At 33.6% G+C, this 23,734-nt stretch overlaps 2 protein-coding genes across 4 annotated transcripts; one reads left to right on the forward strand and one right to left on the reverse strand.

Moving 5' to 3' along the window:
- Nucleotides 1-848: 848 nt before the first annotated feature.
- On the forward strand, nucleotides 849-6,194 carry LOC109342060. Of its 3 annotated transcripts, none has more exons than XM_019580047.1 (2): nucleotides 849-2,049; nucleotides 5,872-6,194. In XM_019580047.1, exons 1-2 carry the CDS (start codon nucleotides 999-1,001, stop codon nucleotides 5,883-5,885), a joined length of 1,065 nt encoding a protein of 354 aa, XP_019435592.1. In that variant the 5' UTR covers nucleotides 849-998; the 3' UTR covers nucleotides 5,886-6,194. The 3 variants fall into 3 exon arrangements, with proteins under 3 accessions (XP_019435592.1, XP_019435590.1, XP_019435591.1); XM_019580045.1 differs by having other exon boundaries at nucleotides 850-2,054; XM_019580046.1 differs by having other exon boundaries at nucleotides 852-2,058.
- A 1,529-nt stretch (nucleotides 6,195-7,723) lies between these two features.
- On the reverse strand, nucleotides 7,724-9,957 carry LOC109342021 (pentatricopeptide repeat-containing protein At4g14190, chloroplastic). The gene is made up of 2 exons (XM_019579977.1): nucleotides 9,610-9,957; nucleotides 7,724-9,114 (listed from the first exon to the last, which is right to left on the reverse strand). The coding sequence occupies exons 1-2, from the start codon at nucleotides 9,940-9,942 to the stop codon at nucleotides 7,933-7,935; spliced, it is 1,515 nt and encodes a 504-aa protein (XP_019435522.1). The 5' UTR covers nucleotides 9,943-9,957; the 3' UTR covers nucleotides 7,724-7,932.
- Between the last annotated feature and the right edge of the window lie 13,777 nt (nucleotides 9,958-23,734).

Raw genomic sequence — 23,734 nt, forward strand, 5'->3', positions numbered from 1 at the left:
TGACTCGTTGATGGAATGGTCTTAGCAAATTGATATGTTTTATTGTCTTATTTTAAATTATATTTTTCAGTAAAAAAAAATTATATTTGAATAACAATTTAAAGTTGTATATTTATACTTTAATAATATTTTATTATTGTTATTCTCATTTTCTATTTATTTTGTTTGTCTAAAATAACACACAAAATTGTAAGAAAGATTTGTATAAATATATAAGTTATTTGCATTTTTTGAAATAGTTTTTCAATTTCTGAACTCTTTAAATCCCAAAATATAATACTCATTTAATGTTTAATCTTTACTATTTAAATAAATTCAATCATCCATATTATTATTTCTCAACAGTTAGAGCATCTCATATACTTAACAAAAAAAATGGACCACCCATAACTTTTGGGGTTGGTAGGAGTGACATATTTTTGTATGTAAATAGAGAATTGTTATGTAATTATAGCATAATTCTTATTTTCATAAAGCCCTTCAAATAATAAAAATGAAGGAAGAGAAAAAGGAACAAATTGCACGATTCTATTTTCTTTAGTTTCGGAGAAATTGATATTTAACATTGCTCATTTAAGTAAGTGTGATTAAAAGTAAAAAACAGATTTTTAAGAACACTGATTTAAGTAAATACCATTAACAGAACATATACATTATTAAAGCAACGTTGAAAGTAAACAAAACAGATGAATTACACCATGAGATTGAAAGTAGAAAGGTTTGTTAATTTAATGAGAAGTGAGAAGAATTATAAAATTAGGTATAGAACCAAAATAAATAGGTTCGTGGATGTCTTTGTTCTCATTCAATCAATAAATTTAACTTAACCACCCCACACAGAAAAACAAAAGAGGAAGCTGAAAGATCCTGACATTTTTTTATCATCCATTACTTTTACTCTGATCTGAGTCATCTCACTCTCTTCCCTCAAAATCTCTCTCACTCACTCTGAACAAAACAAAACAAAACCAAATCCAAAGAAAAAAAAACATTATCCAATGTCACCTCCCATTCTTGTCTCCTTCATTCTCTTCCTCTCTCTCCCCTTTCTCTTCCTTCTCTCTCCTCAACTCCTCCCCACCACCCACTTCCCCTTCTTCTCCTCCTCCTCCCCCGACGCCGACGACCTCTCCCTCTTCCGCCGCGCCACCACCTCCACCTCCACCACCCGCCACCTTTCCACCACCACTAACCAAAAACCCAAAATTGCATTCCTTTTCCTCACCAACTCCAATCTCTCCTTTGCTCCCTTATGGCAAAAATTCTTCTCCTCTGACCCCAACCGCCACTTATTCAACATCTACATCCACGCCGACCCCACCTCCGCCGTCGCTGACCCCGGCGGCGTATTCCACGGCCGCTTCATTCCTTCCAAGAAAACATACCGCTCTTCCCCTACTCTAATCTCTGCTACCCGCCGCCTCCTAGCCAACGCACTACTCGATGACCCTCTTAACCAATATTTTGCTCTTTTCTCCCAACACTGTATTCCACTCTTTTCGCTTCGATTCGTTTATAATTATCTATTTCGAAACTCGTTAACTAATTTTTCTGCCTCCCAGTCCTACTACCGGAGCTTCATCGAGATCCTCTCGGATGAGCCAAATCTCTATGGGAGATACCTGGCTCGTGGAGAGGACGTGATGTTACCCGAGGTCCCATACCATCATTTCCGGGTCGGGTCACAATTCTTTACCCTGACTCGAGGCCATGCGAAATTGGTGGTCCGGGACCAGCGGCTGTGGAGAAAGTTCCGGCTTCCGAGTATTACCAACGAGCCGTGTTACCCGGAGGAGCATTACTTTCCGACACTGCTGTCCATGGTGGACCCGAACTGTTGCACCGGGTTCACGCTCACAAGAGTGAACTGGACGGGTAGCTGGAACGGCCACCCACACCTCTACACGCCGGAGGAGGTTTCGCCGGAGCTCGTTTGCGAACTGAGGGATTCAAATTGGAGCAGTTACTTGCATCTCTTCGCCAGGAAATTCTCGCCGGAGTGTCTAGTGCCGTTGATGGACATGGCGGATGACGTCATTTTCCGGGATAGTGAGGTAGGTAAGTACATTCTACACACTAAGCTGTGACGCATTATATTTTTTAATTTAATTAATGCCTTTTGGTTGATATATATATATATTTTTTCCCTTTAATGGCACTGGCTAATTTTAATTTATTTGGTTTTAAATTCTAACCATTCATAGCTTGTAACTGGATTGACCCTTTGAAATAGAGAAGATCTAAAATAGATTTTATGTCATTTTTTTCAACATAGTTAATTATGTACTTAGTTCTTAGGAACTGATTTGTTAAATAAAATAGAAAATTAGAAACATAGCTTGATAAAAATAGGGAAATGCAACTAGTTTAGTAGGGCGAACTTAGGGGATGCATATTTTCTGTCTTATCATTTGTGTTACGCCATCTATCGTTATTTGTCGTTGATAAAAAAATATTTAATAATGACCTTTTAATTGAAATAAAAAAAATTCAACCAATCATAACAAATTTTCCATGTAATGATACAAATTATAGACACCAGATGTGCTCATGAACTTGCCCATAGTGGGCTATCCAACTGAAAGAGGATTGTCTAGATATTTTTTTGTGTGGCTATAATCAAAGGTGGCTTACTTTATTGTTAAGGAATTAATCTTTTTGGGTATGTGGTTGTCTTGAAACTTTGATTTTTTGGTCTGTCTGAGATCCGTTCGCCTTATATCACCAGACCAACGTATTATTAGTGTTGGAAAAGATATTTGTGATATATATTAAAAAGTAAAATATAATAGGGGGGTATTTCTGATTTTAACCCAATAAAAATCGATTTTATGGTGTAGTATTACGAAACAAATTTGGAAAAAGAACAAAAGTGAGAATGAGTGGTTTGTAAGAGTTCTTTGTCGTGTCTCACAAGCACCTCAATTCACTTTCCTGTGCTGTATTTAGTGATATAAAACAAAAAAATAATTATTTTTCTTGTGGACTTGGGATTGTTTATAGAGATAGAGATTCCCTCTCCCTTTTCTCTAGTGCGTTACATCTGCACTATATTTCTCATGATTTTTTTTGGGTTCCACTTTACTATTTTAGACCCCAAATCATTTTAGCTATGTCTTTTCCTGGATAGGACCTATGTCTTTTCCTGGATAGGACCATGATACAGTATTCTGTAAAGTTTTATGTTTACTGTTGATTGCCTAACACAACTTTCACATTTTATCCAAGCTTAGGACCAGCTATGTATATTATTAAACATACATAGGTAGGGGGAGGGCAAGAAATAACATTAGCGAAACAATTAAGAAAGATTTAGAGATCAATGTTTTGTCAATTAACATGATTTATCATAGAACATTATGACATTGTTCGATCTAGGTAGTTGATCCCAACTAATGAGATTAAAACTTGGTTCTTTTAGTTGTAAGACTAGGTAGGATAAAGTCAAGTAGGATGGACTATTGCAGTAAGTCAGAATGATGTACATTCTAATCAGATATTTAAAGTTATTAATCTTCATCACCTGCAAAATAATGCACATTTATTAACTTTCACAAAGAGCTTAGTTTCCCTTAAGCAAGGTTTTGGAATCAAGTCTTATAAGCAGAATAAGAAAAAAAGAATTAAAAGGTGCAGAGAGAGCTTTGCCCCTTTGTGGGTCTTCCCGGCTCAGCTAGGATTAGTTGGGGGCCCTTTAATGGGTCTTTCCGGCTCGGCTAGGATTAGTTGGGATCCAATGTGACATCGATTCCGAGGGTCTTAGGCCAAAAAAATAAGGCATATTGATAATTGTAGAACTGTGTAAATAGTACTGCTTGAATTGGTTGTGGAAGCACATGATCAGTTATGAGAGCTTTTAATTAGAGGTTTAATGTTAGGTACCTGGGGAGGCTCATATCTTGCACAAATAAAAACTCACACACCTATGAGATTTGATCAACAAATTTATATTTAAACGTAGTTGGTTGTTATGATGTGACCAATTGCCATTTCTGTATGTTTTTTTGTGTTGGTTGCAAGTATTGGATTAAGGAAACCTTATTTAATTTGTTAAGGAGCTTTTATTAAGTTATGGCAAAAGAAAGAGATTGATTGGTATGGTTGAGATTGAAGGTTAGTAATGGGTTAGGTATGGGCACTTTTCTATTGCCAAATCATGATATAACCCATCATAGAGGTTTGGTTCAATAGTCAAGTGAGAAAAGGACATCAAGGAGAAACTACAACATCAGCAAATTAGATGTTCATATAAAACACTAATGTAATTTCTTGTTAGATGTTTTCCACTTGTAGTAGTAGATCACATGGACCTGTTTTGATAACTTACAATGTTGCCTCCCCATTTGGTGTGTGACCTTGTCGCATAGGTTTCTCTGAATTAGGATCGGACATGAATATCTTGTACAACAACAATCAAGTTTTTATTCCATTAGGTGGGGTCGGTTGTGCTAGCTACATGGACATTTTGTAAAGTCTCATAATTCACTTTCCCAATTTTATTTTATTTTTCATTTGAAAGACGTCATTCATGCCTCTCATATAGGTACTAGGTTTGCCTATACATGACAAATTATATTGGCTTTAATTAGCCAGTGTCCTTGCCCCTCAAATTTCCTTCACTTGTTAGTATTAGTCCTTAATTCCTTATCTACATTTCTTTTTCCACAATTACTACTGCAATGATAAAAGTACTTTGTAGTTGTTGAGTCCTAGTGTGGTAAAGTGTGATTATCTATAATGTACAATGGTTGAAGAAACATCTTAGTTCCCTCAAAATTTTAGGTTAAGTTTTGCCTCTAACCACTGTTTATGACTACTGTACCCATATTTTATATTAAATTATAGGTTATGGTACTTTCACAACCCCTCTAGTTACAAAATATCATTACTGCAATTGAGAGTCATTGATTGCAAGTTTACAACCTCTACTTTTTATATATTAATTAGCCAAATAATTGAATATAGAAGTGAGAGGCATCTATATCAGTGAAATTGCTAAAGAAATAAAGTGTACAAGGTAAAAACAAAAATTCAAATAAAATAAATAAATGATGATATTCCAAGCAATACTAAATATTGCATCAATTTGCTTCAAATGCAACCATGGGACCCTTAGGTCTTTGTTTTGGACACTGACTTCTGACCTACGAACTGTTATATAATTATCTAATGAATCTGATTGTGATAACTTGAAAGTCAATGGTTTATCCAATTATAATCTAGATTTTATTACCTTAAAATCATGCTATTTGAAGGGGTCTTACATGTTCAGGATCAGCCAGATTTGTGGGTACTAATCACAAATCAAAATAGAGGGAGACAAAGAAAAAACTATAGGAGAAATGATAAAGAAATATTTAGAGTTCAATATTTTGTCAATGAATTTATGATAGAGCATTATGACATCGTTCGATGCATGTAGATGTAGTCGACCCCACTAGTAGGAAGAGGCTTGATTGCTGTTGTAGTCACAAATTACTAGCATCTTGCATCTACCTTCTATAATTCTATAGTTTACCCAAATGGTTGGAATTGTTTAGAGATTGCAATGTCTATACACTTTATACACAATCAATATATTATTCACCATTCATTTGTACTACTTTTTCTAAGAGTCAATAATGATAAACATGAATGGTTGATAATGTAGTGACAATGTATACAACTTTACTACACTGTCAGTGCATCTTTTTATCATTTCTCTTGTTTAGAAATCATCATGTGACTTGGAATGTGATCTTCATTAGATCCAATCTTAGAAAACATGCGTGTGCCTAATGATATATAACAATGACTCACGTGGCCTCTTCACTACTTGTAACTTTTTTTTTTACTCTCACGTGAACTTATGTTGTTTTTGTCTTTTTGCAGGACATCTTTGTTGATCTTGGGTAGAGAAAAAAAGACATGTTCGATGTACACTGCCAAAAGGCTTCTTGAAGTGTATATAAAAATCTGATTGCTTTAAGTGTAGAGTTTAGTTGTGATTTCTTGTGTAAGTTAACTGCAAAAAAAAAACAAAGGTGTTCTCCCAAGGAGAATTGTACTTTGAAAAAACTTATGCAAAAGTTGCATTGTAAAGTTGGTGAAAGTTGATTAGATAGATATTTGATTATCTATTTTGTGCTTATCAAATCATGTGTACAACTAGAAAAGAAAACCAATAATAGTCAATGTGCATTGACATTTCCCCACTTTTCTTCAGCACATGGCTAGCTAATTAAACTTAATATAGATAGTTTATATCATTTACATAAGTATTAGTATCTTTATGTACTCTAATATATCTCTAGTTTTCGCTTGATATCTATAAATATTGAGTTGAGCGTCAGAGTTCTTTATCATATATCTATCCAAGGGGATCCTAGGTCAATTGTTAACAAGTTTGAGGCTAACTTAGTTAGTTCGTGGTCACTGTAAGTTGGTTCAACCTTAAAAATCATTGTCATATCTTTCTCTCCCCAAACTTAAAAACATTGATATCGTCTTTGACTCTCGAAGATTATAATAACCACAAGAAATCAAGTTCAATACTAAAATCTCTTCGATAGAGCACAAACAAATGCAATTTTTTTCCCATAATGCCTCATTGCAACATCAACCATCACATCCTCAACCCTAGTAGGGTAGTTGAACTCCTTCCTCAACCCTCAAGCAAACCACTTATTCTTCCCCCAACACTAAAACACCTTCCAATCACAAATACAACACCCTCAAGTGGATAAATTTGACCCCAAACAAAAATATGTTTTTTAATTTTATTTTAGAAATTTATAATTGAAATAATTAAAGTAAATTACTCTTCAGAAAAAATAATCCATTTTAAAATTCAAGTTCAAAACATTATATTTTGTAAGAAGACAACAAGTAAAACAAAGATAATACATTTAATGGAAAGTACATATATAGAAATATTTAATAAAATAATATGAAATTTGAAAATAATATTATAATAATAAAAGAATACATCTAAAAATATAAATCATATAAATAAATATATAGGAAACTAGTTGTATAAACAAGATAAAAAATACTTTTGAAACAAATCAAAATAGAATACAAATTATTTTATTAAAATCCATTTGTTGGATAATAATTTCGAGCAAGAGTGATTATTTTTTATTAAATATCTCCTAATAACTTATTAATACTGGAGTTGGATTGATCATTCCATACAAATATAGTTACTTATTTGTAGAAAATTTTCTAAGAGTCTGTTTGTGAGTTAGTTTATAGAGGACAAAAGAGGGAAGGAGAAGACTAGAAAACCATAAAATAGACTTCTGATATAGCTTTCAAGCCTTACCTTTCTCTTCATTCATCTAGAAAACGAAACTCGAAAATAGACCCTAAAATGACCCTTAGCTGATTATTATCTTAATATGTACTTTGTCCTAAAATAACAACCAAAAGATACTATTAGCAATTTACTGCAGCAATATTTTGTTTGCAATCTTTTCAATTCCAAGGAATGGATTATCAAAAGCAATGGAAAAAGTCGAAAACCAGTTTTTCATTGGTCTTACAGAATAAAATTCAATATCCATGTGTGTTACAATGGGTCTACTTCATTTTGAATTGTTTCCCTTCATATAATAGGAAGAGTCATTTTAGGTCCATAATCTAGAAAAGTATCTCAAGAATGCTTATGATTAAATGCTAAATGGGCTTAAAAAATTTAGAATTAACAATGTATAAGTAGAAAGTTCTCATTAATCTAAGAATTCTGCAGAACAATTGATATGAATTATGCAATTGCACTAGCCATAAATTCACAACATGTTGAAAAAAAAATGTCTATATTACAGGCATGGAGAATTGTCTACACTTTGCCACAATAGTGTTTTGATTTTCTTCCACCATCACAACTAAACAATGAAAGTTAGACATCACAATTTTTTTACACTGTTTTCATTGCTTTAAAGAAAACAATTATGAGTTAACTATTTTGGTTTCTTGCAGTTTCATACTACCAATAGGCTTTAATATTAAGGCAATGAGGTCATCATAAGTCCATGTTTTCCTTTCTCTATTCTCAGGGTCAAGGGAAGAGTAAACTTCTTCACAGCTTTTAAGGAAGTGACCTTTCCCAAATGCAGTAAGGACCAAAGAATCTGTCTTCATTTCTACTACTCTGTTAAGATACCCCATTTTTCGCCATTTTTCTATAGTTCCCATATCATCGAAACCAATTTTATTTGCGTCGAGTACAATTCCAATAGTAACTATATCCGGCTTCACCCCGTGGATGGGCAACTGAGCTAGCAAAATCATCAAGTGCTTGAAATCCTTCATCTTTACATAAGCCAGCATGATGATATTAGCAAAATTCACATTCCAACGGCCCCTGGCATGTCGCATTTCTTGAACGATTATATCCATACCTTTTCGACTCAAAAGACATGCATACGAAAGGAGGCGGAGACACCATACAATGTCAGTCGCACCAAATGCTGAACGTAATTCTAGTCCAAAGTCCTCCAATCTAGAAAACATGTAGCTTTTGATGTAAACTTTGGCCACTTTTCTAATCAAATCATCATCCATACGTGTTCTGGAGTTGACAAGTTTTCTATAAAATGTTTCCATCTTTTCAACCATCCCGAATGTGGCATAAGCATCAAGCATTGCAGCCAAAGTTTCGGGCTGGCACTGCAAGCGCATTCTTTTTGAACACATTCTGTGATATACTTTTTGCATTCTCTGGAGCAGACCACCCCGCGAATACTCTTGGATAAGTATATTATAAGTGACGTGATCAGGAAAGCATCCATTCAACTCCATCTGCTTCACACACATTCCCATCTCGTCGTACATTTTGAACTTCCCATAAGCTCGAATTAAACCGTCATAAGTTTCAGTATCTGGCTCAAGACCAAATTCTTTCATCTCATTAAGAAAATGCAAAGCATCATCGAATTTACCTTCTCCGGAGAGACTGCAAATAATTGGATTATAGGTATCCAAAGAAGGCTTGAGATCTTGAATCTTCATCTCTTGAAACATAGATAAGGCATCTTCCATCATTCCTTCTTCACATAACAAGCCTATGACCTTATTATAGTTGAACTCGCTTATCCGTGATTTCTCAATGCTCTTCCACAAATCAAATACCTATTCACAAACACCAAGTAACTAATTACTGCAAGGTGCTACAAAAATAAGTACTACCCGAAAACAACAAATGGGTGTTTGGAAGGTCACATTTGAGCACATGAGAACGATTTATGACAATAACCTTATGAAAATAGTTTAACCTTCTATAAGCTCATTTTAGCTTATTTATAAAAATCTAATTAAAGAAGTGCTTAATTAAACTGTTTACACAAAGGGGCAATAGGAATTTTTTGAAAAGCAAATATTATAGCCTATGAAAAACCTGCATTTCAGAACTTTTTTAGCTTCTGCTTTTTGTAAGTGATTTTCTTTCTATCAAAATAATCACTTTTTTCTTTTGCAAAGAACAAAACTTTAACAAACAGGGCTGAATAAAAGTAATCATAAAACTACACCCAGAACGCAAGGCAAATAATACCAATTTATCCAAAGCATACAAATTTATTAGAAAAACATATGAAACAATATAGAATAAAGCTGAAATTCCAAAACCTGAATGATATCTGAAAACCTTGAAGCATTTCTAAGTAACTTAACAACAGCCCAAAAATGGTGTTTAGACCAATCCTCATCTTGAATAAGTATATGGGTCGGGTTTGAATCTTGATTCTGAAGTTTTTCAAGTAAGATTCTGAGACTGTTATGTACATGATAAGTTTCAACTAGAAGTGTTGTGTGCTTTGAATCTGAAACTGAAAGTGGTGCGTGTAATCTGAAACTAAAAGGTTTAAGAAAATGATGATGTGTTGTGTTTTTGAGGAAGAAAAAGATGTTGTTGGAATTGGGGTATAAGTGGTGTTGAGTTTGAGTTGCAACATTCTCCATTCTTTTTTGTTCTATTTTCATGTTCATCTTTTACTTATTTATCTATTCAATTTAAATATTGGGCTTTGCTCTTCTGGGCTAGTATGACCTCGTTCAAAAATGGACTTTACATTTTCAACCACAAATTTCTCTGTGCATGAATAAAATATTTATGGAGAAGGTTATATATTATATATCAACAATTTTCTAGCCTTGTTTTCGTGGATATAGTCATATAGGTGAGATTATAGTTGTTATTTTCAAAAGAAGTATATAACCTTATCTATATATACATAGGCAAAATGTCTTATGTTTATGACGTTTAAATAGTTTGATGATGATTTCAAATTTAAACTCTATTATTTATACTTCTATATAAAGTTAAAACCTAATAGATAAAATAATAATTGAATAGATATAATTTTTATATATTAATTTTGCTCTCTTTGAAATAATGATCACATTTAAAGCACATATTTAGTGTGTTATTTTTAATTTCATTTTCAATTTAATTCTACTCATTTTGTTATAAATTAAAATTTTAAATTTAGATTTATCTTTTTAAATAACTAAGAATATTATCTTTCATTTAATTCTATTGTTGGTCAAGTTGATATTTTTGTAATAATTTCTAGCATATAAAGATTGGACACTTAATCTTAGCCCGAATAATATGAGTTGGGGTTGACGGGCATGGTAGTATTAGTAATATGCTATTAAAAAATAGATTAAGTTACATTAATACCTCTGGATTTTTAGTGAAATTATGCAAATTATCCATTCATTTTTAAACTTACGCAAATCACTCATAATTACAATATACATTACACTGACTACCTTTGTAAGATGGATAAGTGTAATATTTTAAATAGAAAATGGTAACGGATGTAATTAAGTCAAACAAAATATGGTATAATATAAAGACAAGTCCAAATAGTATAAAGAGTCAATGTTTATTCATTATTATAACTAACCAAAATAATGAATAGACACATTGTATTAATAATTCTAAATAAGTGTTTAAATTACTTTGTAACTAACCAAAATAATGAATAGACATTAACTCTTGTATTATTGGATTTGTCTTAATAATATACAATATTTTGTTTAACATAATTACATTTGTCACTATTTCCTGTTTAAGAAATTACATTTATCCCTCCTACATGTGTAGTCATTGTAATATATGTATGTAATTAATGGTGGTTTGTATAAATTTAAAAGAATGAATGGTGGTGGAAGGTCTCACTTCCCTGAGACTGAGAGTTTAATTTCTGGTAGCAACATTTGTTGGGAGCAACACTCATAGACTCCGAAAGAGATTAATTCCTTACCAAAAAAGGTGAGAGAATACCCTTAATAATATAAAAAAAAGAACAGTGATTTATGTAATTTTATTAAAACTCAAGGGTGTTGATGTAATTTACTCTAAAAAATAAAATAAAAAAGTAAAGACTTAATTTAGTCATTTAATTTTTAGTGAGTTCAATTTAGCTCCTTCAAAACTCTTACATTAGCCACCAAAAATTCAGTTTATGCTACAGTTTGGTTCAAAAAATAATAAAACATTGTCCTTCAAATTTTTGACTTAATTCAATTCAGTCCAATTTTCTATGAGCTAATTTGCTTCAGAAAATAATATTTGATAAACCAAAATTTTCCAGCAAAAGATATATTTAGGTTCTATTCTATGACTTTTTTTTTTTTTTTGTGAAGGACTAAATTATACTTGATGAATTTTTTTAATGACTATTTGCCAATTGTTGTTTAGACATCAAATTCGGTTTTTCCTCAATAAATTGTTTTCCAAACAAAATCAATTTATGTAGAGTTGTCATTGAAAGTAAACAACGAGATTTTTTCGTGTCAATGTTTTAGACATCAAATTGGTCTTTCCTAAATATATGAAAATAGAGTTGTTCGATTTATGCTGTTTTTAAACATTAGAACCAAATCAATGTTACAAATCAGTTCACTTTTTTTAACGAAACTTGTTAAATTTTGTCACGTGTTTGTAGATTTGAGATGTGTCATCCTTTCTTTCTAACTTGTCTTCACCCAAATGTTATAGAAAGCTTGTTTAATTACTTTTTCCTCATATGAGAAATGGAGAATGTTGGAACTTGGTTTGTTGAAAGTTATTAATGAAATTTTTTTGGTGTGAAATCTAAAAAACTCTCAAAGTCCCACATAGACAAGTTTTGAAAAAACAACTCTCAAGTTTTACATAGACGAGTTTTGAAAAAACAACTCTCAAATCCCACATTGGAGAGATGAACAACTTGAAAATATATCATGTAATGAATAGATGCATTTCTCCTCACTACAACTCGCCCCAAGTTAAATGTGATTTCATTCAACTTTTTCTTTCCCCCTCATGTTTTTCGTCGATGCATTTCCAGCAAACTTCTCCATTTTTCTTTCCGTGACACTAAGAATTGGCACAACCAGCCAAATTGCAGCAATTTTAAGAACTAACACTGATAGTCAGTATTCATAGAAAAGAATTGACACACGTAGCCATATTACGGGCATTTCGAGAACTGACACTAGTAATCAGTATTGAGGGAAAAGAATTGATACAAGTAGCCATATTATGGACATTTCGAGAACTGACACTGATAGTCAGACTGTGGAAAAAGAATTGGCACAAGTAGCCATATTATTAGCATTCGATAACTAACACTAGTAGTCAGATTGTGGGAAAAGAATTGGCACGAGTAGCCATATTGTGGGTATTTCGAGAATTGACAGTAGTAGTCATATTGTGGTGGGTGTATTTGAGATTGGTTCTTACAGTGCACTAAAAATTCAATAATAGATATTTCGACTATTTTATCCTGGGGACGGCATAATTGATAGTCTGCTTCTACATTTTGGGCAGTCTCACAAAATGTATTAAAGAGAGCAACATGGTCGTGACTCAGCCAGTAGGCATTATTTTGCGTCATTTATAATTGTTGCAAGCTACGATAACAACAATTTTAAGACGTTTCTACAGCAATGACATTCGTAGATTATATTATTGGATTGAACAACTTTGACCTGAACTAACCATTTCGCTTTGATGAGACAAATTTTAAATGGTGGCAACATAAAATGAATTTTTTCTCATTACGAGAAATGTTGCCAATATTCTGAAAACCGATATCCTAGTGGTGTCGGATGATGCTGAAAAAGAGGAAAATGATAAAGTAGCTATTAATATAGCTCTTTACAATGAAAATGATTATCTTTATAAGAATTTCATTCTGAATTAGTTGTCACATGATCTCTATGATTAGTAGAGTCTATACAAGTCTGACACATTAATTTGGTATGCATTTGAAAAGAAATATGATACTCAGGAAATGAGACTAAATATTATGCGTTTAGCCGCTACCTCAAATATCAGATGACTAATGATAAATCACTAAAATCCCAGTCCAATGAGATACAGAGAATTGTTCATGAAATCATTTATGAGGGTATGTCTCTAGAGATTTAAACTCGCAAGTAGAGCCCATGAATGTGTACTCGTTGGGTATGATTAAATAACAAGACGTGCATGTTTTATAATTTTAACGCAAATGGATCATTGAGTCTAGACGATGTTGATTTTAATGAAAAAGAAATTCCTTTTAAATTGAGGAATAATGAGGGCACATCAACTAGTCACATACATGTGATTAGAGATAATGATAGAAAATGAAAGGTTTGAAATAGAACCTAGAAGAAGTAAGAGAGCAACAACAATTGTAGACCTGATTATATGATCTATATAATGGAAAGAATCTATTAACTATCCAAGAAGATTTGACTTCTTTGGATGGTGATTTGTGGCAAGAAGCCATAAATGATAAGATGAACTATAGAGTCTAACAATAGATATTATTTTAGCTCAATCCATTATGGAAGTTGAGATGATCGCACAAGCAAGAGCTAGTAAAGAAGCAAGTTGGCTGAGAAGCTTGCTTACAGAGATTCACTTATGGGAAAACCCAATACAGACTGTGTTGATCCATTGTGATAATACTACAACTATTGTAGAAATTGAGAACCACTTTTATAATAGTAAGAAACGACAATTTCGTCGTAAACACAATACCATTAGAGATTTAATATCTATAAGAGTTATTAGAGTGAATCATGTACGAACTAAGAATAACTTAGCAGATCCATTGATGAAAGGACTAGTTAGAGAGAAAGTTCATAATACTACTAAGAGTATGAGACTATTGCCCTTAGAACGAGGATCACTCGTGATGGTAACCCGACCTAACTGACTGGAGATCCTAAGAAATAAGTTCAATGGATAATAAGAAGTTGTGAAGTGATATGAGAATGAACATGCTATACAATTATAAGAAGCATGATTCCTGCAGTATATGTAAGGATGAGTTAAACTCTTAATGAGATCTATACTCCAATTGGAGTGAAGTACCTAGGCTACATGAGTACTCTTGATAGACTCACCTTTGTGAATGTGGAAGTGTGGGTCACTTCCTATGAAATTTTGGGGCCTAAATTTCTAGAATGTTCATTATACTGGGATAGACATGCATGGCCTTTAACGCACGAGTTTTATAGAATACACATTTGAAAAGGTTGTGTGTGGTTTGATGTTACGGATAGAATTCAAGACTACGTGTTACTCTAGTAAAATCTGGATATTATTCACTATGCAAAGCTTCAAGTCGCACGATACCTTTATTTATACACAATCTTGTTGAGACCACATAAATTCTCGGAAATTGTTTTTTTAAATTCAAGTGGGGGATTGTTGGAACTTGGTTTGTTGAAAGTCGTTAGTGGGAACTATTGGGTGTGAAATCTAAAAAACTCCTAAGTCCCATATAGAAGAGTTTTGAAAAAACAACTCTCAAGTCCGACATTGGAGAGATGGAGAACTTGGAAAAATCTCAGTTATAAATAGAGACATTCTCCCCTCATTAAAACTCGCCCCACGTTGAATGTGTTTTCATTCAATTTTTTCTTTTCCCTTCATATTTTTTGTCGATGCATTTCTAGCAAATTTCTCCCATTTCTTTCTGTGGCACTAAGAATTTGCACAACCAGCCAAATTGTGGGAATTTTGAGAACTAACACTAGTAGGTAGTATTGAGGGAAAAGAATTGGCATGAGTAGCCATATTATGGGCATTTCGAGAATTGACGCTAGTAGTCAGTATTGAAGGAAAAAAATTGACACATGTAGCCATATTATGGGCATTTCGAGAACTGACAGTGGTAGTCAGACTGAGGAAAAAGAATTGGCATGGGTAGTCATATTGTGGACATTTGAGAACTGACATTGATAATCATATTCTGGGAAAAGAATTGACACGAGTAACCATATTGTGGGTATTTCGAGAATTGACACCGATAACCATATTGTGGTGGGTGTATTTGAGATCGGTTCTTACAGTATAGTAAGAATTCAATAATAAATATCTCGGTTGTTTTATCCTGAGGACAGCGTGATTTATAGTCTGCTTGCACATTTTGGGTAGTACCACGAAACGTCTTAAAGAGAGCAATCTGATCGTGACTCAGCTAGTAGGTATTATTTCGCGCCATTTATAATTGTTGCAAGGTACAATAACAACAATTTAAAGACGTTTCTACTTCAATATCATTCGTAGATTATATTACTGGATTGAACAGTTTTGGCCTGAACAAACCGTTTTGCTTTGATTAGACAAATTTTAAATGATGGCAACATAAAATGAAAATTTTCCTCATTATGAGAAATGTTGCCCACGTTCTGAAAACTGATATCCTAGTGGTGTCAAATGATGCTGAAAAAGAGGAAATAGATAAACTAGCTATTAATATAGCTCTCTAGAATGAAAATGATTATCTTTATAAGAATTGCATTTTGAATGAGTTGTCACATGATCTCTATGACTAGTACAGTCTATACAAGTCTACCAAATTAATTTGGTATGCACTTGAAAAGAAATATGATACTAAGGGTGTGTTTGGGAGTACCATTTTGGAGGGGGAGGGAAGGAGGGGAAGGGTTTAGGAGAGGGATTCCCTTATTTGGGAGTTTAGTGGAGGAGAGGGAAGGGTTTTGAAGGATTTTTCAAACCCCCTCAAACCTTCCAAATGCCAAAATACCCAGTTCTCCCAAAGTGGGGTGTTTTGGGAGGAAAATAGTCCAAATTACCTAACTACCCTTACTAATATTATTCTATAACATATAATACATAACATACTATTGATTTTTTAAAGGAGAGGGGGGGGGTAAAATAGTATTTTTGTATTACATTAACCCTTCATCCCCTCCTATCTAAATTCCACACTCCCAAACACGGGAGGAGTTTAATTGGATTTGCCCTCCCTTCTCCTTCCTTTCCTCCCCCCTCTTTACCATCTCATCCCTCTCTTTTCCTTCCCATCCTAACTCCCAAACAAAGCCTAAGGAAAATGAGACTAAATATTATGCTTTTAGCTGTTACCTCAAGTATCATATGACTAATGATAAATCAGTAGAATCTATTCCAATGAGATATAGAGAATTGCTCATGAAATCATTTACGAGGATATCTCTCTAGAGAATTAAACTCACAAGTAGAGCCTATGAATGTATATTCATTGAGTATGATGTAAACAACAAGACGTACATGTTTTATAATCTTAACACAAAAGGAATCATCGAGTCTAAACGATGTTGATTTCAATGAAAAAGAAATTTCTTTTAAATTGAGGAATAGTGAGGGCACATCAACTAGTCACATACATGTGAGTAGAGATAATGATAGAAAATAAAATGTTTGAAATAGAACCTAGAAGAAGTAAGAGAGCAACAACAATTGTAAACTTGGTTATATGATCTATATATTGAAATAGAATCCATCAACTATCTAAGAAGTTTTGACTTCCTTGGATGGTGATTTGTGGCAAGAAGCCATAAATGACGAGATGAACTATCTAAAGTCTAACAAGAAACAAACTATTTTAGCTCAATCTATGGAAGTTGAGATGATCGCACTAGAAAGAGCTAGTGAAGAAGCAAGTTGGCTGAGAAGCTTGCTTACAAAGATTCCCTTTTGGGAAAACCCAATACAAGCTGTATTGATCCATTGTGATAGTACCGTAACTATTGCAAAAATTGAGAACCATTATGATAAATTCGTCGTAAGCACAACACCATTAGAGATTTACTCTCTACAAAAGCTGTTAGAGTGGATCATGTACCACTGAGAATAACTTAGCAGATCCTTTGATGAAAGGACTAGCTAGAGAGAAAGTCCATAATACTACTAAGAGTGTGAGACTATTGCCCTTAGAACGAGGATCACTCGTGATATTAACCTAACCTAATTGAGTGGAGATCCTAAGAAATAAGTTCAATGAGTAATCACAAGTTGTGAAGTGATATGAGAATGGACATGCTATACAATTATAAGAAGCATGATTCCTGCAATATATGTAAGGATGAGTTAAACTCTTAATGAGATTTATACTCCGATTGGAGTGGAGTACCTAGGCTACATGATTACTCTTGATAGACTCACCTATGTGAATATGGAAGTGATGGCCGCTTCCTATGAAATTTTGGGGCATAAATTTCTAGAGTGTTCACTATGTTGGGATAGATATGCATGACCTTTAATTTAGGAATGGCAACGGGGCGGATCGGGGTCGGCTTTACCCTTACCTAACCCTGAACCCGAAATACAAAACCTGAACTCGAATCCGAAACCGTACTCAATGGGGTTAAAAATAAGAATATCATCTCAAACACATCGGGTTTCGGGTAACCCGAACCCGACGGGAAAACCCGACAATAAATAAATGTTGAGCGGTGAGCATCACTACGAATTATACACATCAATTATGAATTATGCACATTTTAGCATCATTGTCATCAGAAAGATAAAAAAAACGATATGTTCATCTTAGCATATGAATTATGCACATTTTAATTCTAATAATCTAAGTTCCAACTCACAACACAGTAATCATATTCAATAAAGTAAAGGCTGCAAAAAAATTCACATCTGACAAAACACCACATTTTAAGTGTCTACACAACATTCATAACACTAACTAATATATCACAGCATTTCAGATTTTGCATTCATTCTCCTATACTATTATAACTACACTAAAATTCAGTACCACAACCAATAAAACACATAATTTAGTAACAATATTCACTAGATATCTGGATGAGGCAATAACAATAATTCAGTAACAATAGCATAACAAGTCTTCTTCCATAGATGCAGTATACTAAAATACAAGTCTTCTTATGCAGCAGACACTCAGGCAGCAACTACTAATCTTTAAAATGATAACTCAAACTACTATTCATCACTTCAGTTGTATTAAGATTTAAAAACCAAAATTAAATATACTCATTAAACAAAGAATTTAAAACAAGTGAAATGTAAAACAAGTGAAACTGAAGTTCAATTTTCCTAGCAATATTGAAAACAAAGAATGATAAGATAAAATATATTACATAATATAAGATATTAAATCTGATACTTGAATCAATACATTAATAATTTAAAACTTTACCAACATTTTTAGCAAACCATAGCCAACTCCTAGCACACCTCAAAGCCTCCAATATAGTCTAATTAAGTCGACTACGACGAGAGCTCAATATTCGACCACTTGTGTTGAATGCTGATTTAGAAGCTACAGTAGAAATAGGAATAGCTAGTAAATCCTTTGCAATTGTTTGAAGTGTTGGATATATGACTCCATTTGTCTTCCACCAATTTAAAATGTCAAAATCCGTGTTCTTTTTATAACATCTCCTCCAAGTAATGATTCAACTCAGTTTAACACTTGAGCTTATAGTTTCTCTTCTCCTCTCGATAAACATATCATATTCCTCCAAAGGTTCATCATTAGTAACAGTTCTGTTTAACAATGGAGAGCTTCCACTAGAATTTTTTGTTTGTTGATAATCAGAGACTAAATCATAATACAACTCTCGAATTTTCCTTACTTGTGTATATGCATCATGGTCATACAACTTATCAAAATAGAATTCAAGTAATGTCATTTTGTATCTAGGATCCAAAACCGTAGCAACTCCCATAATATCATGAATCACACTCTAATACCTTTCAAATTTAGCCATCATCTTCTTTGCCATCATTTTAATCAATTCATTAGAGGAGTTCATCCATTGAGTTATTGCTAGCTTAATCTGACAAATCTTGGGAAAATATATGTTGACAGTTGGATACTTAGTACCAGAAATCATCTTGATTATGGAACTAAACAATTTTAGTCGCTCACAAACATCCTCTAAAAATTGCCATTGTGAATTACTTGGCAAACAAGTATATTGAGTGTCACGTTGCTTTAACCAATTAAATACATCCTTATACGATATGGCAACCTCGAGCATTTTGTAAGTTGAATTCCATCTAGTTGGACAATCTAAAATTAACTTTCTAATGTAAGGAACTCGCAATTATTTAGCAGTCTCCTCAAACTTTTCGCTCCTTTTTGGTGTAGCGTTCCAATATGCTACACCATCTCAAATCTTTTCTATCCCATCTTTCACAACTTATAATCCATCTTTAACTATTAAATTTAGGATATATGTACAACAACACATTTGAAGTAAAGACCCAACCCTCAACAAATTTCCCAACTGCAATTTATCCTTAATTTTTGGAATCATAGCATCATTTGTGCTACAATTATCTAGAGTAATAGTTGATATTTTTTTGTCAATGTTCCAATCCATAAAGCATTCAACGAGCGCATGACAAATTATATCACTAGTGTGAGGGGCAGGAACATAAATGAACATAAAATAACAATATTCACATTCAATAATTTTGCCATGAAAAATTGCAAATAAATTGAGTTATAAATATAATTACCTCAAGATTCGACTTTGTAAAGTCCAAGAGCAATTAATATAGTGAGTTGTGACTGCCATGTAACCCCTCTTTTGATTACTTGAAGTCCACATATCTGAGGTAATGTCCACTCTCCCTTCATGACTATCCAACATCTTCATTGCACATTCTCTCAAAATCATACACTGTCAATATCTCATTCTTGATGGTGTTTCGAGAAGGCACTTGAAACAATGGTTGGAGGGAAGCTGAGTACCTTCTAAAACCAACATGGTCCACTATTGATAGTGGATAATCGTGTATAATAATTGCACTCGTAATCTCCTTTTTTGTATTTTCTGCATCATAAGTTTCAACTCCTAACTCTTGCTTACCTTGTGAGGCTTTAAGCATTAGAAATGATTGTCCTTTGTCATTGCCTCTCGTCATAATCTTTTTTTGAACACACAACTCCATATGATTGTGCAAATGCTTTGTTCCATTCTTTGAACCCCCTCCGAGTTTTTACTTACAATATTTGCACCCAGCCTTGTCTACTCCGTTCACTTTAATTTATGCAAAATGCTTCCACACCACACTTCTACCTCTCTTTGATGTAGGTTGTGTTGTTGATTCTATATTATCATGTTGGACTAGACTGCGACCGGGGAGCCTCCAACCACCGGGGAGTTCCATTATTACATGGGTATGGGAAGAGTGAAGAATCACAAGTGAGACACCACGTCTTGAACCAAAACCTTAAGACATTAGTTCCATAGGCCTTTCCTACTTATAAACTCTCCTCCACGCATATCCAATGTGGGACTTCACACTTGAATAAACCCAACAATCTCCCCCTCAAGTGTGGGTACCACACACTTTCCGGTCCGCTCCCCCTTGAGTCCACCATGTCCCAGCCGAACCATCGGCTCTGATACCACTTGTTGGACCAGACTGCGACCAGGGAGCCTCCAACCAACAGGGAGTTCCATTGTTACATGGGTATGGGAAGAGTGAAGAGTCACAAGTGAGACGCCACGTCTTGAACCAAAACCTTAAGACATTAGTTCCATAGGCCTTTCCTACTTATAAACTCTCCTCCACGCATATCCAATGTGTGACTTCACACTTGAATAAACCAAACATATCATCTTGTCCAATATGAGATTGTTCAGGTGTTGTATTAAAAGTGCCTTCCACATTTACTTGTTGTGAACTTCTTTATGAAGCATGTTGGGTACCAGCCACATCCATATCTATTCTGTTTACTACATCCATTCTTCCTAATTGGATAAATAATGAAACAATTAGAAGGAAAAAACAGATTTACACATATTAGTAAAAACAGGTTTAAGCCTTCAATCATTAAAATCATTAGGCATTATAAATGATTGTGCCACAACACATATTAGCAAACACATATTTAATCACTGAATTTATTACACATTACAATATACATTAGTGTATAACATAATATGGAATTATTAAAATTGCTAATCATTGATTTTTAAATCAACCATCACTATTCAGCATTTTAGAAGGAGATACATGTTTTAGCTAAAAGGTATAAAAAAATACAATAACTAAAACAAAATCAAATAGCAAACTTTTGTACTTTGCGAGATCAAGTCACCGGTAGAACAACCTTAAAAGTTAAAAGCCCACCATTAACATTGGCTAAACGTGCTTTCAAATTAAAAAAAATCTTATCCTGGTTGTTCTGAATTTAAAACTAGAATCATTAAAGTTGGGAGTACACCTTTAAGTGTGCAAGTTTATATTCATAAAAACTTTCTAATTATAATTATAATTTACCTAAAAAGCTTTTAGGATAAATTTCTCAATTTGGAAATTTGAAAAAAAAGCATGCATGTGTAAGGATTAAATTAATCACTTAGGTTGAGCACTAAATCAGAGGGGAAATTCTTCAAATGAATTTGAATGAGATCCAAAAACCTACTACACACCAAATCAGAGGTAGATAGATATATATTGGCTTTATTTTTTACTAATATGTAATCCTCATTTCGTTGGGTCATTTCATCAAACAGGTTCTAGGCAAAGTTCAAGTCACATAGTTTGCAATACATTAGAAGAAGGGTATTGAGCAAAATGAGATAGGGTTGAAGGAAGAAGAGTAATACTTTCAACGCACATTCTCTCTCAAAATCATACACTTTCAATGCTTATTTTTCATACTTTCAGTAATACTCTCCACAAGGATTGATGGAAACGAGGATTAATGAAACACAAAAGTAATGAAAGAAGATGAAGACGAAAGACTCACCTTGAGGATTGTCGTTGCCACCATGCCGGAGAAGAAAGCGAGTGTGAGAGAGTGTGACTTTGGGTGTTTCAAAACTTGGGATTGGGTTTGGGTGTTTCAAAACTTGGGATTGGGTAGGTTATTAGTTGTACCAAACCCGATCCCGAACCCAAAAATTGGGATTGGGTTTTACCCGAACTCGAATCCAGTCACAATGGGTTTTCTCCGTCAAGTTTGGGCGAGTACCCACGAGTTCGGTTTTCATAGCCATTCATACTTTAATGCATGCGTTTTATAGAATACACATTTGAAAAAGTTGTGTATGGTTTGATGCAGTATTATAAAAACCGGTTCGTGCCGGCCAGTTCAAACGGTGAACGGTCTCAATACCGGTATGATACATTAATTATACCGGTCATACAATCATACCAGCTAAAATCGGTCAAAACCGGTTGGTTTTCAATTGAATCGTACCGGTCATACCGACCAATTTTTATTTATAATTAATTTTTTAATGAAATTAAAAAATATTGATCTTTTATTAATTTTTCAACATTAATAATAATGTATTATATTTTTATATCTAATTTCGCCGGTATGTGGTTTAATTAGTGAACCACCAGTTAAACCGCTATACCACTATACCATTATACTAATACCCTAACCGTTTTGATGTCTGGTACGGTATTAACAACACTGGTTTGATGTTGGAAATAGAGTTCAAGACTACGAGTTACGCTAGTAAAATCTGAATCTTATTCACTATGCAAATGTTCATGTCGTATGACACCTTTGTTTATGCACAATCTTATTGAGACCACAAAAATTCTCGAAAATTGTTTTTTAATTTGAAGTGGGGAATTGTTGAAACTTGGTTTGTTGAAAGCCATTAGTATGAACTTTTGGGTGTGAAATCTAAAAAACTCCTAAGTCCTACATAGAAGAGTTTTGAAAAAACAACTCTCAAGTCCGACATTGGAGAGACGAAGAACTTGGAAAAATCTCATGTTATAAATAGAGTCATTCTCCCCTTATTACAACTCACCCCATGTTATATACGCTTTCATTCAACTTTTTCTTCTCCCTTTTTTTCCAGTGGCATTAAGAATTGGCACAAACAACCAAATTGTGGGAATTTCGAGAACTGACACTGATAGTCAGTATTGAGGGAAAAGAATTGACACATGTAGCCATATTTTGGGCATTTCGAGAATTGACACTAGTAGTCAGTATTAAGGGAAAAAAATTGATACAGGAGCCATATTATGTGCATTTTGAGAACTAACACTAGTAGTCAAACTTTGGAAAAAGAACTGATACATGTAGTCATATTGTGGGCATTTTGAGAACTGATACCAATAGTCAGATTGTGGGAAATATTTGACACGAGTAGCTATATTGTGGGTATTTCGAGAATTGACATTGGTAGTCATATTGTGGTGGGTGTATTTGAGATCAGTTCTTACAATGTAGTAAGAATTCAATAATAGAGATCTGAGCTGTTTTATCATGGGGACGACGTTGTTGATAGTCTCTTTGCACGTTTTGGGCAGTGTCACAAAATGTCTTAAAGAGATCAACCTGATTGTAACTCAACTAGTATGTATTATTTCATGTCATTTAGAATTATTGCAAGCTACACTAACATGAGAAAATCATACAAGGCTCTTTATAAGTTTTGTGGTTGCTCTTGTGATTCTAGAAACTATTCAACTCTGAACTAAACCTATTATAAACGTTTT

The sequence above is a fragment of the Lupinus angustifolius genome, unplaced genomic scaffold (genome assembly GCF_001865875.1).
Source record: "Lupinus angustifolius cultivar Tanjil unplaced genomic scaffold, LupAngTanjil_v1.0 Scaffold_162_1, whole genome shotgun sequence".
Classification (NCBI taxonomy): Eukaryota; Viridiplantae; Streptophyta; class Magnoliopsida; order Fabales; family Fabaceae; genus Lupinus; species Lupinus angustifolius.

Bases quoted from the DNA above. Each gene is read 5' to 3' on its own strand.
- LOC109342060 (XM_019580045.1), top strand. From the start codon at position 999: ATGTCACCTCCCATTCTTGTCTCCTTCATTCTCTTCCTCTCTCTCCCC. The intron at 2,055-5,871 runs GTAGGTAAGTAC...GTCTTTTTGCAG, and splicing joins TCATTTTCCGGGATAGTGAG to GACATCTTTGTTGATCTTGG.
- LOC109342021 (XM_019579977.1), bottom strand. From the start codon at position 9,942: ATGGAGAATGTTGCAACTCAAACTCAACACCACTTATACCCCAATTCC. The intron at 9,115-9,609 runs GTTTTGGAATTT...GTTTGTGAATAG, and splicing joins GGTTTTCAGATATCATTCAG to GTATTTGATTTGTGGAAGAG.